The sequence below is a fragment of the Leptopilina heterotoma genome, unplaced genomic scaffold (assembly GCF_015476425.1).
Source record: "Leptopilina heterotoma isolate Lh14 unplaced genomic scaffold, ASM1547642v1 Lhet_70, whole genome shotgun sequence".
Taxonomy (NCBI): domain Eukaryota; kingdom Metazoa; phylum Arthropoda; class Insecta; order Hymenoptera; family Figitidae; genus Leptopilina; species Leptopilina heterotoma.
In genome coordinates, this window is record NW_025111162.1 from 1971470 (window position 1) to 1984944 (window position 13475).

A 13475-nucleotide genomic window follows, 5' to 3' on the forward strand; every position below is an offset into this window, starting at 1 on the left:
ACGATACAGGTACCGTGATCCAGAAGATCAGGAGGTTCTCGTGATAGTGAAAAAGGGTGGAGAGTCCTTAAAATTTGCGGAGGCACTCTCTTCGGCCCTGCATGGCAAGGCTGAGGTCACAGCTCTAGTGAATAGAAGGTCTCTAGAGATCAAGGATCTGGATGAAGCCACCACAGAGGTTAAGGTGACTTCAGCACTGAGGAAAAAGCTGGGTTAACCCGACCTGACTATGGAGTGCCGACTTTGCCACGCTACAGAGGAACTAATGTTGCTCTGTTACGCCTGACAGAGGCAAAAAGTAACACTTTGCTAAAGTTTGGTAGCATAAAAATCGGCTGGATAAATGCTCTAATTCGCGAGCATGTTAAAGTGGCTAGGTTCCAAAAGTGCCTAGTCTACGGACACTTAACCCGAACCTGCAAAGGCCCCGACAGAAGTAAAAACTGCCGGAGATGCATCGATTAGGGCCATCTCGCGAAGACCTGGGGAAACCAGAAATTGACAATGACACCGGAAAGAGAGCTTGTCCGGTGTACAGGAAAGAACTGCAAAAGCTTAAAAGGGCAAATCCGTAAAGTTTTTGCAGGTCAACCTGCATACAAGTAAGGATGCACAGGTGCTCCTGAGGCAAACAGCAAGGGAAAATGAGGAAATATCCTGTACTGCAGTGAGCAGTATCAAGAAAGCGACCTCGCCCCTTGGTATCAGGATAAGGCGAGGAGAGCTGCCATAAAGCTGTGCAACCCAGAATTGCGGGTTGACAAGTTCCTGGAGACGAGCAGTGGTTTCGTGTGGATAGCGGTAGCTAATATACGTATGTATAGCTGCTACTTCTCACCCAACGACCCACTGACCAACTTCGCAGCCAATATAGAAGACCTAGAAGCGATAGCCTCACAGAATCCAGACTGGATATCATCATCATTAGCGATTTTAACGCAAAGTCGCCAAAGTGGGGTGAGACCAGACTCGACAAAAGAGGAATTCTGATTGGAGAAATGATCTTCAGGAACGACCTATTAGTGGTAAGCCGGGGAAATACATGGACGTTTAGACAAGGTGCGATCGGATCGATTATAGATCTAACGATCGCATCGTCTAAAATATCAAGCCGCATAAGCGACTGGCGGGTCTCTGAAGAATATACTGCAAGTGACCATCAGTACATTGAGTTTTAAGTCTCGATGGGAGACACACGAGGAGGAAAAAGACAGGAAGTTCCTAGTCGGAAAACCTCCTTGTGGAATATTAAGAGAACCCCTCTTAATTGAGGACTTGGGCTGCGTGAAGAGGCCGAGCAGTCTGGATGGGGAAGTGCGAGCGGTGAGGAACATGATAGTCACCGCTTACAATGCGTCAATGCCACGCAAAGGCACCATTTCCGTAAAAAAATTCTTGCACTGGTGGTCAGAGGGGCTAGCCTTCTCTGAAAGGACTGCCTCAAAGCAAGAAGGACATACACCCGATCTAAGGGAGATCCCTTGCTGAAAGAGGCTTTCAAGGAGGCAAAAAAAAACCTCAAAAAAGAGATCTGAAGGTCGCGGCGCCGTAGCTGGAAGGACCTAATCGAGGAAGTCGATGTGGACCCATGAAGTCTGGTTTTTAAAATCGTTACTAAGGAATTAGTGACGAGGCAAAAGACCCCCGGCCTGGGAAATCCCGATTGGGTTAGACAGACTTTTATATTTATTTATATTTATACACTCATCTCTTTGCCTTAATACTAGCGTTTACAAGTGTCCCCGAGGAAATTTTCTTACATACTACATTTTCGTACATGCTATTTTAAATTTTTGCGCCTACAAAACGACTTGAAAATTAGGAGTACTCGCATTTGCCTGGATCACCCGTCTAATGGGTTTTCTCGCCAGTGGAGAGGGAAACTGTAGAAACCCTCTTCGAGTATAACCGGTTTATCGACAGTCGAGTTCTAATGGTGTGTACCGGACAATAATCGACAGTGCACATCATTATAGCTCGAGGTCAAACCTGCAAAGTCAAAAAGAAAGAACTTTTTACACTTAGTAAATTGAAAAGCGCAGGCAAAAGATTGAAAACAGGTAAGGCGCCTGGAATCGATGGGATAAGTAACGAGATCCTGAAATTGGTTATCGGCACTTCACACCAGATTCTGCTTAGATGTTTCAATCTTTGCCTTGAGAAAGGAGAGTTCTTCTGCGACTGGAAGCGGCAGAAGCTAGTCCTCCTAAGAAAAGGCGAAAAACCACTGGATAAAGTTTTGTCGTAAAAGGCCTATATGCCTGCTAGATACGATGGGTAAACTTCTAGAGGAAGTTAAAAAAATATTAATAAGTTTATTAAGTAAATTAATAAAATATTAAGTTTATTATTAAGTTCTGCAGAGAATGCAAAGCCACTTGACCGGAGAGAATAGTCTATCCGATCACCAATTTGGTGTCCGTAAAGGCAAGTCTACAGTTGATGCCATCCAAGTAGTAGTAGACATAGCAAAATCAGGAAAAAACAAATTGGGACCAGTGAAAAAGAAGAGCTTTTAAGCGTTCGTAGAAATTGACATACGCAACTCGTTTAATTTCGCAAGATGGAAAGATCTTAACGAGTCGATAAGAAAGAAAAACATGCCGCCCTACTTGTTGCGGATAATGGATACTTATCATAATGACAGGTGGGTTATATATGAGGGAGACACCTGCACTCTCAAGGAAGAGATGCAGCGTGGAGCTCCTCAAGGCTCGAGGGTAGGTCCATTTGTATGGAATGTATCTTACGATGAATTCCTGCGGATGGATCTGCCCAAAGGTGCGGTGATCATCGGCTTTGCAGACGACGCGTTGTTCGTATGCACTGACGAAAGTGAGGAGGCTCTTGGGACATTGGTGAACGAATGTCTGCGACCATCAAAAAGCTGACTGGATACCAGAGGTCTTGAAATGACCCTGGAAAAGACCGAGGCACTGCTGGTCACAGACAGACGTGGTTATGAGCTCCCACGAATCGTGATGGACGGATTCGAGGTCAAGTGGAGTAAACAACTTAAATATCTTGGTGTGGAGTTGGATGGAAGATTAAACTTCCACCACCACATGTCTACGCCGTCAAATAAGGAAATCGAGTGTGCGGCTAATCTTTCACGGCTAATGACAAATGTAGGCGGACCCCGTGAACAAAAAAGAAGACCGGTGGAAAGTGTCGCCCATGCTAAAATGCTTTATTCAGCACCAGCGTGGGCCCCATCCCTGAAGAGTAAAAAATGTGTGACCATCTGTGACAAGATACTGTCGGCGCAGAGATCGATAACAACGCGTATCATCTCTGCGTATAAAACGGTATCTACGAGTGCTGTGCCACCAGATCTTTTGGCGAGAGAAAGGGAGAAAATCTTTCTCCTTTATAAAAAAGAAATTCCTCAGAAGAGAAAATTAGACCTAGCAAGGGCCTGATCCGCAAAGAAGCGAGGCGCAGGCTCATAGACAGATGGCAGGAAAGATGGGATAGTGAGGAAAAGGGTCGATGGACTTATCGCCTTATCCTGGCACTCGTCACCTGGATGAATAGGAAACAAGGTTAGGTTTCCTATTAATTGACGCAAGCGCTTACAGGGCATGGGTGTATTAATGCGTACCTGTATCGCACAGTGGGATAGATAGCAAATCTAGGTGGACAAAATTAATTATTCAGTGGTTTATGAATAGATTTTTATAAATCTTCATAACTAAGAATTTTCGAGGTCGCTTATTACTAATCTGATGTTAGTTTTTCAAAATTCAAAATGGCAAATCCCATATGGCGGATGTATTTTTTAAAAACATAATGGATTTTATTGAAACTGGGCACTTATGGGTTTTTGAGGTCGCTGATTACAAATGTGAAGTTAGTTCTTCAAAATTCAAAATGGCGGATGAACTTTGAAAAATATGATAGATTTTTTCAAATTTGGTATCTTAAGGATTCGGATGTAGCAGATAACGAATTTGAAGTTAGTTTTTACATTTTTAAAATGTCGAATCAAATATGAGAAACAAATTTTAAAAAGTATGACTGTTAGTCCGATTCATTTCTTATAAAGTAATAAATATAACCTTAACCGTAATACAATCTTTAAAGTCAAATATAAGACAAAGTAATCAAAAGTAATCAATAATTCTGTTTGTGCTCTAACCTTACATATTTAGTTGTCAGAAAATGTGAAAATAACATTAAAAAAGTTTGATAATTTTTATTTCTATACTTTATTTAATCGTTGTATAATTTCATTTGGTACGTATTTACCGCAATTAATGGTTTTAACTATATATTATAAAATATAAAACAGGAAATTAACAAAACAATATAGTTAAGTTATACAATGAACTATAACATCAAGAAAATCTCCAATTTTTCAAAGCATTGAATGTTAAACACGTCTCAATCAAAAACTACGAATCAAAGAAAAATTAGATACTCGCAAAAACACATTTATTAAACATAAATATAGCTACATAGAATAATCTTTTGGGTTCCTAGACTTCAGGACCCTTCTAAAAGATTACTTGAGATTATGTTCCTAATGCATTAACATTAATTTATTGACTTTCATTTTTTGTATTTTGTCCACCTATATTTGGAATCTATCCCACTGTGTATCGCTTTAAATTACGCGAAGATGAGGTGTATGTGTACTGCCAGTTCCTTATGGACAACGCAGAGCACATCCTCTTCTCATGCAAGAAATAGGACTTGGAAAGGCGGGCCATGTTCGAAGGTGTAAATAGTCAAGTTACACCGGCGAACATGGTATCGCTGATGACCCAGTCAGAAGAAAATTGGCGGCATGACTAGAACTTCATAATCTCGGTTATGTCGAGAAAAGAACTCAACGGCCGCCAATGTTTTGTTCCATATTATCTTAATTTATACTATGATTAATTTGTCCTTTTACAATTTTAATTTATTTTGTGATTTTTATTTGTTCTTATACAATTTTATCTTTTAACTTCATATATCTGTTTACTTTATATGTTTCTGTTTTTATACCCGTTTACTGGTATATCTTGTGACTTTTAACACTTTTTAGCATTTTTTTTTTATTTTTGTGCTGTAAATTCCGCTTAGACATTGAAAAAGTTTAAAATTTTTTAACTATTGACGCAGGAGAACCACAGAGAAAGAAGAAGGCCGCATCAGCGACAGAGTTGGAGCTCCACCCTCGAAGGCTAAAGTCGTATGACAGTTCCGAGGGAGGGTAAAGGGCTCCAAAAAAAGGGTTACGGGTTTTAGTGGGTCGGGCTGTCAGTAAGTCGCCAGTTTATTAAATTTATTATGTTATTGATTAATTTATTTATCTTTTCATATTTCCTTTTGATTTATTATACCAACCCCACATAACCTTGGAGTGCGGAATCCAAGGAATCTGTAGGCAGATTTTCCAAAATTCACTAAGCAAAAAAAATATAATAATAATAATAAAAACAATAACAATAATAATGCATAACAAAATAAGATTTTTATGGCAAATGAAAGAAATTCTTTTAGAAACATTTTGTCATTCCGCGTCATGAATATAATATTATTAAATACTTGAGAGATAAATAAATCATCTGAGACTATTTGTAATATACGAGAAAGGAAGATAAAAAATGCTTGTAAATATATTTTTCTCCATACTAGAATGAAGAGATGATAAAAAAGAAGAAAATGTTTTTTACCGTTCTAAAGACTCGCTTAAGATGCCTTGATGCAGATCGTGACTGGCACAAGGAAGTGGATGTGATGGAGTCATAACGTCGAAAGCACGATATGCTATGGTATGGTAAGGGGGCGATGTGTCGTCATCTCCGGACAAATATCGGCTCGTTGGTTCGATATAGTACTCTTCAAAACCTGTCACTATTGTACCGTCAAAAAGACCGTCATCTGTCACAAGTCCTTGCACCACAGCATTTTCATCATCTGCAAAAACCAATTGAAAAAGCAAATATAATATAAATTGTACAAATTCGCATTTAAATTGGAAAATTTCTTATCTTGCCCTCTAATATGGAGAAATTTTTATAAAAATTTTTTTTAAATAAATCTTACTATCTAAATTTGAATTTCCCAAAATGTTCACTAATTAGAAAATTTTACTAATTCATAAGCAAAAAGTCAGACACTAATTCAAATTAGTAAACATTTTTACTCATTCAAATTTAGAGAGTAAAATTTAATTTTAAAAAAATATAAAATTAAACTAAACTTCAATTCCTTCCTTTAAAGTAAACTGGATATAAATTAGTATATTTCGTAACGAGTGCGAGCAGTTGCCAATTTTTGAACGAGCACTTTTTTTTTAACAAACAGTAGGCGAAAAATAGGTGTGCGAAAAGCTCGAAGCTCGATCGAGTATTTTCGAGCTTTTCATTTTTCGAGCTCGGGCCGAGCCGAGCTTTATAAAAAGCTCGAATAATTTCGAGTACTCGATACATCGAGCCCGGCTCGAAAAAATTGCGGCTCGGCTCGTCTATTCAAGCTATTTTGCACACTTCTAATAAATATAAAAAATAATAAAATTAATAAAAACTTAAAATTACAGAAAAAGAATCTATTTCTTTCAAACAATCGCGCTTACTTGACTATTAAATGAATGATATTTTATACCATCTGTCGTAACCGTCTTCGACGGGTTTTAGTTTCTACCAATACATTTAACAGTGTATCTACCAATCTGGAAAACCACACGGAGAAAAATGGATAGTTAAAAGTAGATAGTTAAAAAGGATATAATCAAATTCATTATTTGTATAGTCAGAAATATTATATATTCCCGTTTAGTATATCTAGATAATCAAATTTATTATCCTGGATAGTATGTAAGTTTGATTATCCCAAGATACTAAATTTGAATATCTAGATAGTTGTCCTATAGTTGAGTATCCAAGATCATCACCCATGACTATCTAGATAATAAATTTGACTATCCATTTTTCTCCGTGCAGAAAATAGCACAGAATTTAATTTGACCGGAAAAAAATAATAAGATACAATATGTTTAATAATACGAACAATATTTGTCAATTTGAAGTACTTTAATTAATATATTAAACATCAATCCAAAATTTTTAAAAAATTTTGGAGTTATAGTAGAGTCTAATTCGAATTAATTGTATCGCAAGTAGATCCTAGGTTACGACTGTTAAAATCTAAAATAACATCTATATTGTAGGCTAAAACTAGGACTTAAATTTTGACTCGGGTCAGTTTTCATAAATATTACATCAATAAAAATTAAAGTAAAAAGCAATTGTGGATTTTACCGGGCATTAAACATTAAAGCATATTTTTTTGAAAAACGAATAACTTTTATCCATTTAGTTAGAATTTGTTTATTTTTTAGGTAATAATAGTTGATAATCTAACAATTTAAAGTGCAATATTAAAGAAAAAAATCTAAAATTTGCCCGGAAAAAAAGTCAAAAAAAATTTTGATTTCATTTTTTCGGGCATAAGCACCCCTTTGATTTTTTTGTAACTATAATATTTGGATTCGTTATCTTCTCCAGAATTTTTTGCAAAAAAAATCCCTAGAGACTTTAAAACTAACCGAAATATCGAATTTTTTGTCTCGAGGTGCACAGATATCGATCTCGCGTAAACACGCCTCTGAGATGTGCACCGAACGTTCTTAAGCGTAAATTTTCGCATTCTAATATTTTTTTGTTAATTTTAAGTAAAAAAGGAAGGTTTAAAAATCAAGTTTTGCAATTATAAATTTGTTTTTAAACAATTTTGAATCTCAAAATGTGTATGTAATATATAAAGGGCAAATTTTTTAATTTCTTTTTATACAACTCAGGCGTATTATGGTAACTTTATCTACCTGTACAGGCGCGTACTAAGTTCCCCCTTATAACCCAGCAATCAATAAAGTAACCATTATAGCCCTAGGGAGATAAAGGGTATATTATTGACCGCTCACAGGTCAATAAAGAACCCTTTATCTCCCTAGGGCAATAATGGTTACTTTATTGACCAGCTGGGTTATATGGGAGAACTTAGCATGCACCGGAACAGGTAGCATAGAGTAACCATAACACGCCTTTGTTGTATAAAGCAAAGTATGCAACAAGAGAGGTAACCTCGTTTATGACCTCGCACAATATTGAAAAACTCGTCTTCGCACTCGCTCGGTTCGTGCTACGACTCGTTTTTCAATATTGTGCTCGGTATATAAACTCGGACGTACCTCCCTTGTTGCATAATGTACTATTAAAATAATCAACTATTAGAAAATTTGAACCAATAATTATAATATTGAGTTCACCCCAAGTACAATGTACTTATGTTGAAAGTTTAAAAACTGTATCTCTGACAGTCGCTTTAGAACCTACTAATGAAGTAAATAATATTATAATAATTTTATTTTAAAAAATTAAATTATTATTAAAAATATATATTTTAATGCATCAACTTACAAAAAAATTCACTTCACAATAAAATATTAACTTTAAAATAATAGTAATAATAATAATAAAAAGTAGAGCTTCTAAAGCGACTGTCAGAGATACGTAGTTTTTGCATGGAACTTGAAAGATACGTAGTTTCCAAAACAATCCTCTAACTTACGTGACTTCTGAAACAAACGTGGACGATAGGTTATAGAATCAAACTTAAATTTAGATAAGAAAAGGTATAGTTTTTCTTTAATTTCATATTATTATTTCGTACAAAAGATAGATTAAAAGTCTAGGAATATTTTTGATTGTTTCAAGCAGTAATTATTTTTTTTATAAATATTAGTTAATAATAGTATAATAACATTTTATGTTATGATACTATGACAAGAATACATCTTTTTTCAACGTATAAAAATCCTTTTTTTCTGTTTCAAAAAGAAAAGAGACTTTGATATCAAGTGTTCATGACAAATTCTAATTAAACGTCGAGAGAATTTCCCGTAAAACCAACAGTTGCTCAAATACTCATAAACAACATTTCTACCAAATGGCAAAACATTTCCATCCAGTTTATACTGATTACAAACACGTCGCTTTTGTTTATATCAAGTTCAAAATAAGAATTTTTTAAATTTTTATTATATTATCGTTATTAATATTATTTGTGACGAACCAACTTCGTTACAATTTATCCCTTCGTGATAACAAAATACAAATATAATGTTTATAAGAAAGTGTGAACAAAATACAAATACCTATATTAAAAATAATAATAAAACAAACATAATTCATCTATTCGTTATAATATTGGTTACAAGAATTAAAATAGAAGTAAAATACATAAAATATAATTCTCATTTATTATAGCTGTTTATTACATTTCACACATTTTTAAATTTGCTTTGAAAAGTGAATGAACTTAATTTAAAAGAATGATACTTAAAATACTAATGTATTGTGAAATCTAAGAAGTGGTGTGTCCAGGTTAATGAACCAAGATCACACCACTGTCCAAAAATGCAAGCTTGCAGAAAAGCGCCTGGCAACGAGCAGGTGCAATAAACTAAAGAATAATTTCAACACTGTAATGTCGATTAATAAAATCGATTAACACAGGGAAATCTGGGCATTTTCCCGTGAGTCTTCGCGATAGTAAGTCGTGGGTCAGTTTGACCGTTATTTTGAATATAAAGAAGTTCTCATGCTTATTACTAATAATTAATAATTAAGTATAAAAAGTGAAAAATAATAAAAGTTCTAAGTGAGAAATTGTTTTATAAAAAGTTGATTTAAAATAAATATTATAAAAAAAGATTTAAAAAAGTTTAAAGGAATAATATCAATTAACAAATAGGTGAGTCAATTGCATACATACACTTAAATAATACTTCACACACACGCAAATATACATTTGAGGAGAATAAAGATTGTGTTAGAATTATATACATATTAACACGAATATATTATAGTTATAAATTAAAGATATAAAAGAGAATAAAAAAAGGATAAATAAACATGTATTAGGGTTTTAGAGGAACGAATAATAAATTGTAATTGTTTATAATTATCTTAACTTCCTTTAACACCTTATTCTAAAATAAGATATAAGAAAATTAAACAAAATCCATAGAATTTACTTTGTAAATCAGAATTGTATTTCAATATAATTCAGAGAAAAGTAAGTGTCGTTTTAACACCAAATTTGGTGTTAAAACGACACGCAACATTTTTTCACTAGTGGTGTTATTTTAACACTACATTCGGTGTTAGTTTATATTATACTAACTACACCAATACTACTGTTAAAACGACACCACTTTCAAATAACACGCAACATATTTAACACCTACTTTTTTCTGTGATTACTGTTAAACTAAGAAAATAGTCAAATTCGACTAAGTGAATTTAGTTTCAAAAATTTTTAGTTGTATTGCCATAATCTAAAAGTAAATTTAACTAGTAATTATTAATTATACTGTAGCTTTGTCATTCGAAGCGAACAAAAAAGTACAGCAAAATTATTTCAGAATTTATAACAATTTTTTTTCTGCCACTCCCTATCGTGAGCTTTATGATGTATATATATATATATATATATAACTGTGGGGGCAGATTAGGAGGGGAATTCTAAAACCTAAGCCATTAAAAGGAAAGTGACGCAATTTAATTTTTGTCATAAAATTCCGTTTTTATATTACATCTATATAACTGAAAACAATAAAAAAAAATCTTGGAAACTGTTAAATTGAGGGAAGAATATAAAAATATGAAGTTTTAATATGTATGGAAAATTTTTCCCTTTACAAACAAATTTTTCAAAAAAGGAAAATATAAATAAAAAAAAGGCTTGTCCCAACTATGAATAAAAAAGAAAAGAAAATAGAAAAAAATAGAAAATAAATCGAAGGTAATTTTTGAAGTGAAAACGTTAAGATTTTTTGGACAAAGTTATAAAAGAAGGAGCTTAATGCTTCCGGGAAAATATAGTACAAGTGGAAAAGTTGTTGAGAATGGTCGATTGATCCCTGCGGAAAATCTTATCTTTTCTCAAGGTGTGCACTGCTCTGGGTTTAATCATCATCCACATGGTTTCCATTAATAGGTGTATATTCTAGCACTGAACCTCAACTCTCAAAGTCAATATTAAAAGCACAAGTTTTATTTGAATTCCGGTACTTTCCTTAAGACTTTTCTCTTTATATACTATTACCATTACTACTGCTAGTACTACTTTTACTGGTATTCTCTTTTCAATCTTTTGTTATCGCTCGCGTCTTGGGGCGAAAAAGTTTCCGTCGAAGAAGACGCAACCGGTCTAGAAATAAGGAGCAGATAAGGGAAACTGGGAAGTGAAACTTATGATGGAAAGTCGAAAGAAGTGGTTCGCCAAACAGTAAATCACTTAAAACTGCATGAGATTAGTATCAACTAGGCAAATAACTTTTCAAACCAAGAGGAATTTAGGCTTTCTCTCTCTCTCTCTCTCTCTCTCTCTCTCTCTCTCTCTCTCTCTCTCTCTCTCTCTCTCTCTCTCTCTCTCTCTCTCTCTCTCTCTCTCTCTCTCTCTGGGCGGGCCTTTCAATTAAACCAAACTCATCATAATAAATCTATAGAACATTTCGTGTCCTTACAAAACCAACTATTCTTTATGCATTGAATTTTAATTCTTTATATTTGAATTAAACATCGTTTGGGTAATTAACACCTCAATATATTAACTTTTTGGGGAAGTTTCAAGAAAAAAAATTTCTCTTTAAATTTATTTTGCATAATTATTTGTCTTGAGAGGATTTTCCTCTTGCAAATTATTTGCCAATTTTGGTTATGAACTAATAAAAAGAAGCAATTCTAATGCACCAAATCTACGTGGGACCTTATGTCCAAAACCATGTAAAAGCCCACTTTCATGAAGGGAACCATATGGATTACCATCTAAAACCATATGGTAAATTAAGACACGATTTTATGTAGGAAATATACATAGGGAATTTAGAACGTTTGTCTATTTATAAAACCATTCGAATTCATACGTAAAATCCTGCAAATTTTTTCCGTGTTAATTTCCTTAAATAAAAAAAGCCTATATTTCTTCAAGAAAATTTGTAATACATATTTCCTATGACAAATCTTACATCAAATCTTATGTGAATTACACTTTCATTTCTCGAGAATAATTTCCCCATATTATTCCTCATGTGAAATCTTTTTTTATTTTTTGAAAAATATTCCCATATTAAATCTTATATCAAAGCCTTAAGCATATTTTATGTTCCAGTGTCCGCTGAAGTCAAATTTCAGTTTTACTGATACTTCTATTGAACCCTTTATATTGAACATATGGGTGATTCTACAAACGAAGGACGAAAATCAAGAAAATTTGGACACAACATTTTTTTCTCATTTAAGGTCTGAAAAGTATTTTAACTTCAAGTTAATGGTACTAATAAAGACATCCATAAGTGGCCAGACAAAATATTAAATTTTACAAAAGTTATGGTTATTTATAAACAATTATTATCCAGAGAATTAAAATCGTGTCAAGAAAATTCACATTAACATAAAAATTAATGAATGGATTTTTATAAAATTGGTTACTCGGGGGTTTACGGGGTTGCTGATTAAGAATCAAATGTCAGTTTTTCAAAATTCAAAATGGCGGATCCAATATGGCGGACGAGTTTTGAAAAAACTGATCGTATTCGTCTAAAAATCGTTACCCGGGGGTTTTTGAGGTCGCTGATTAAGAATCTAATTAAATGAATTTTAAAAAAATTGTTCGATTTTTATTAAATTTGATTTTGTAAAATATATTCAAACGTTAAATAAGTTATTAACCTAGAGGAAAAGTCAGAACTAACAATTTACAATTTACCACCATTTTCGCAACTTTTGAATCAGATAGTTCAAGATTATTTAAAATACGGAATACTTGATGCATACGGAAATTTCCGAGGACTGAAAAGAAATCGAGTACCCGAAAAAATCGAATACTAAATACTTTGAGTACACCTCTAGTTTTTAACGTTGAGTTTAATTTTGAATTTACTTTTTAATAATTTATTAATTTATTTTTATTTAATTTATTTAAGTAATTAATTAATAATAATAATAATAATAATAATAATAATAAATTGTAATTAATTAATTAATTATGATTATTAAAAATTATTTAAAATTTATTTATTTATTTTTATACATGTATGAACTATAAATATAGTAGGGGAACATAGTCTAGGTCGGCCACCTTTTTGACTTTTGTTTATAACTTTTTTTTAAAAATGAATTTGGACAATTGAAGTATATGGTTGGAAAGTCCTGTTTAATAGAAACATTTTTTCTGTACAAAGTAAATTGACAGGTTTAAAAATGAAAAAGTTATAAAGATTTAAAAAAAAAAAAAATTTGTAGTCCAGGTTGGCCATTACAGTCAAGGTCGGCCATGTTTAAAATTCAAAGGGCATTAATCGTTAAAAAATAAAATAACATGTTTGGAGTTACGGAAAATTGATTCTTTATTGTTTACAGTTTGTAACTTAATGAAATAACAAAATAATAAAAATAAACAATATAAAAAAATAAATA

The 13475-nt window shown here is 33.2% G+C and overlaps 1 protein-coding gene across 8 annotated transcripts in view; it reads right to left on the bottom strand.

The window, feature by feature from the left end:
* LOC122510570 (disintegrin and metalloproteinase domain-containing protein 10) overlaps positions 1-13475 on the bottom strand; it is a 1090443-nt gene that overhangs the window by 393158 nt on the left and 683810 nt on the right. For all 8 annotated transcript variants that reach the window (XM_043625327.1, XM_043625328.1, XM_043625329.1 and 5 more), the window contains one exon: positions 5667-5910. In XM_043625327.1, the coding sequence (XP_043481262.1) occupies positions 5667-5910 (244 nt within the window). The remainder of the gene's footprint in view (positions 1-5666; positions 5911-13475) is intronic.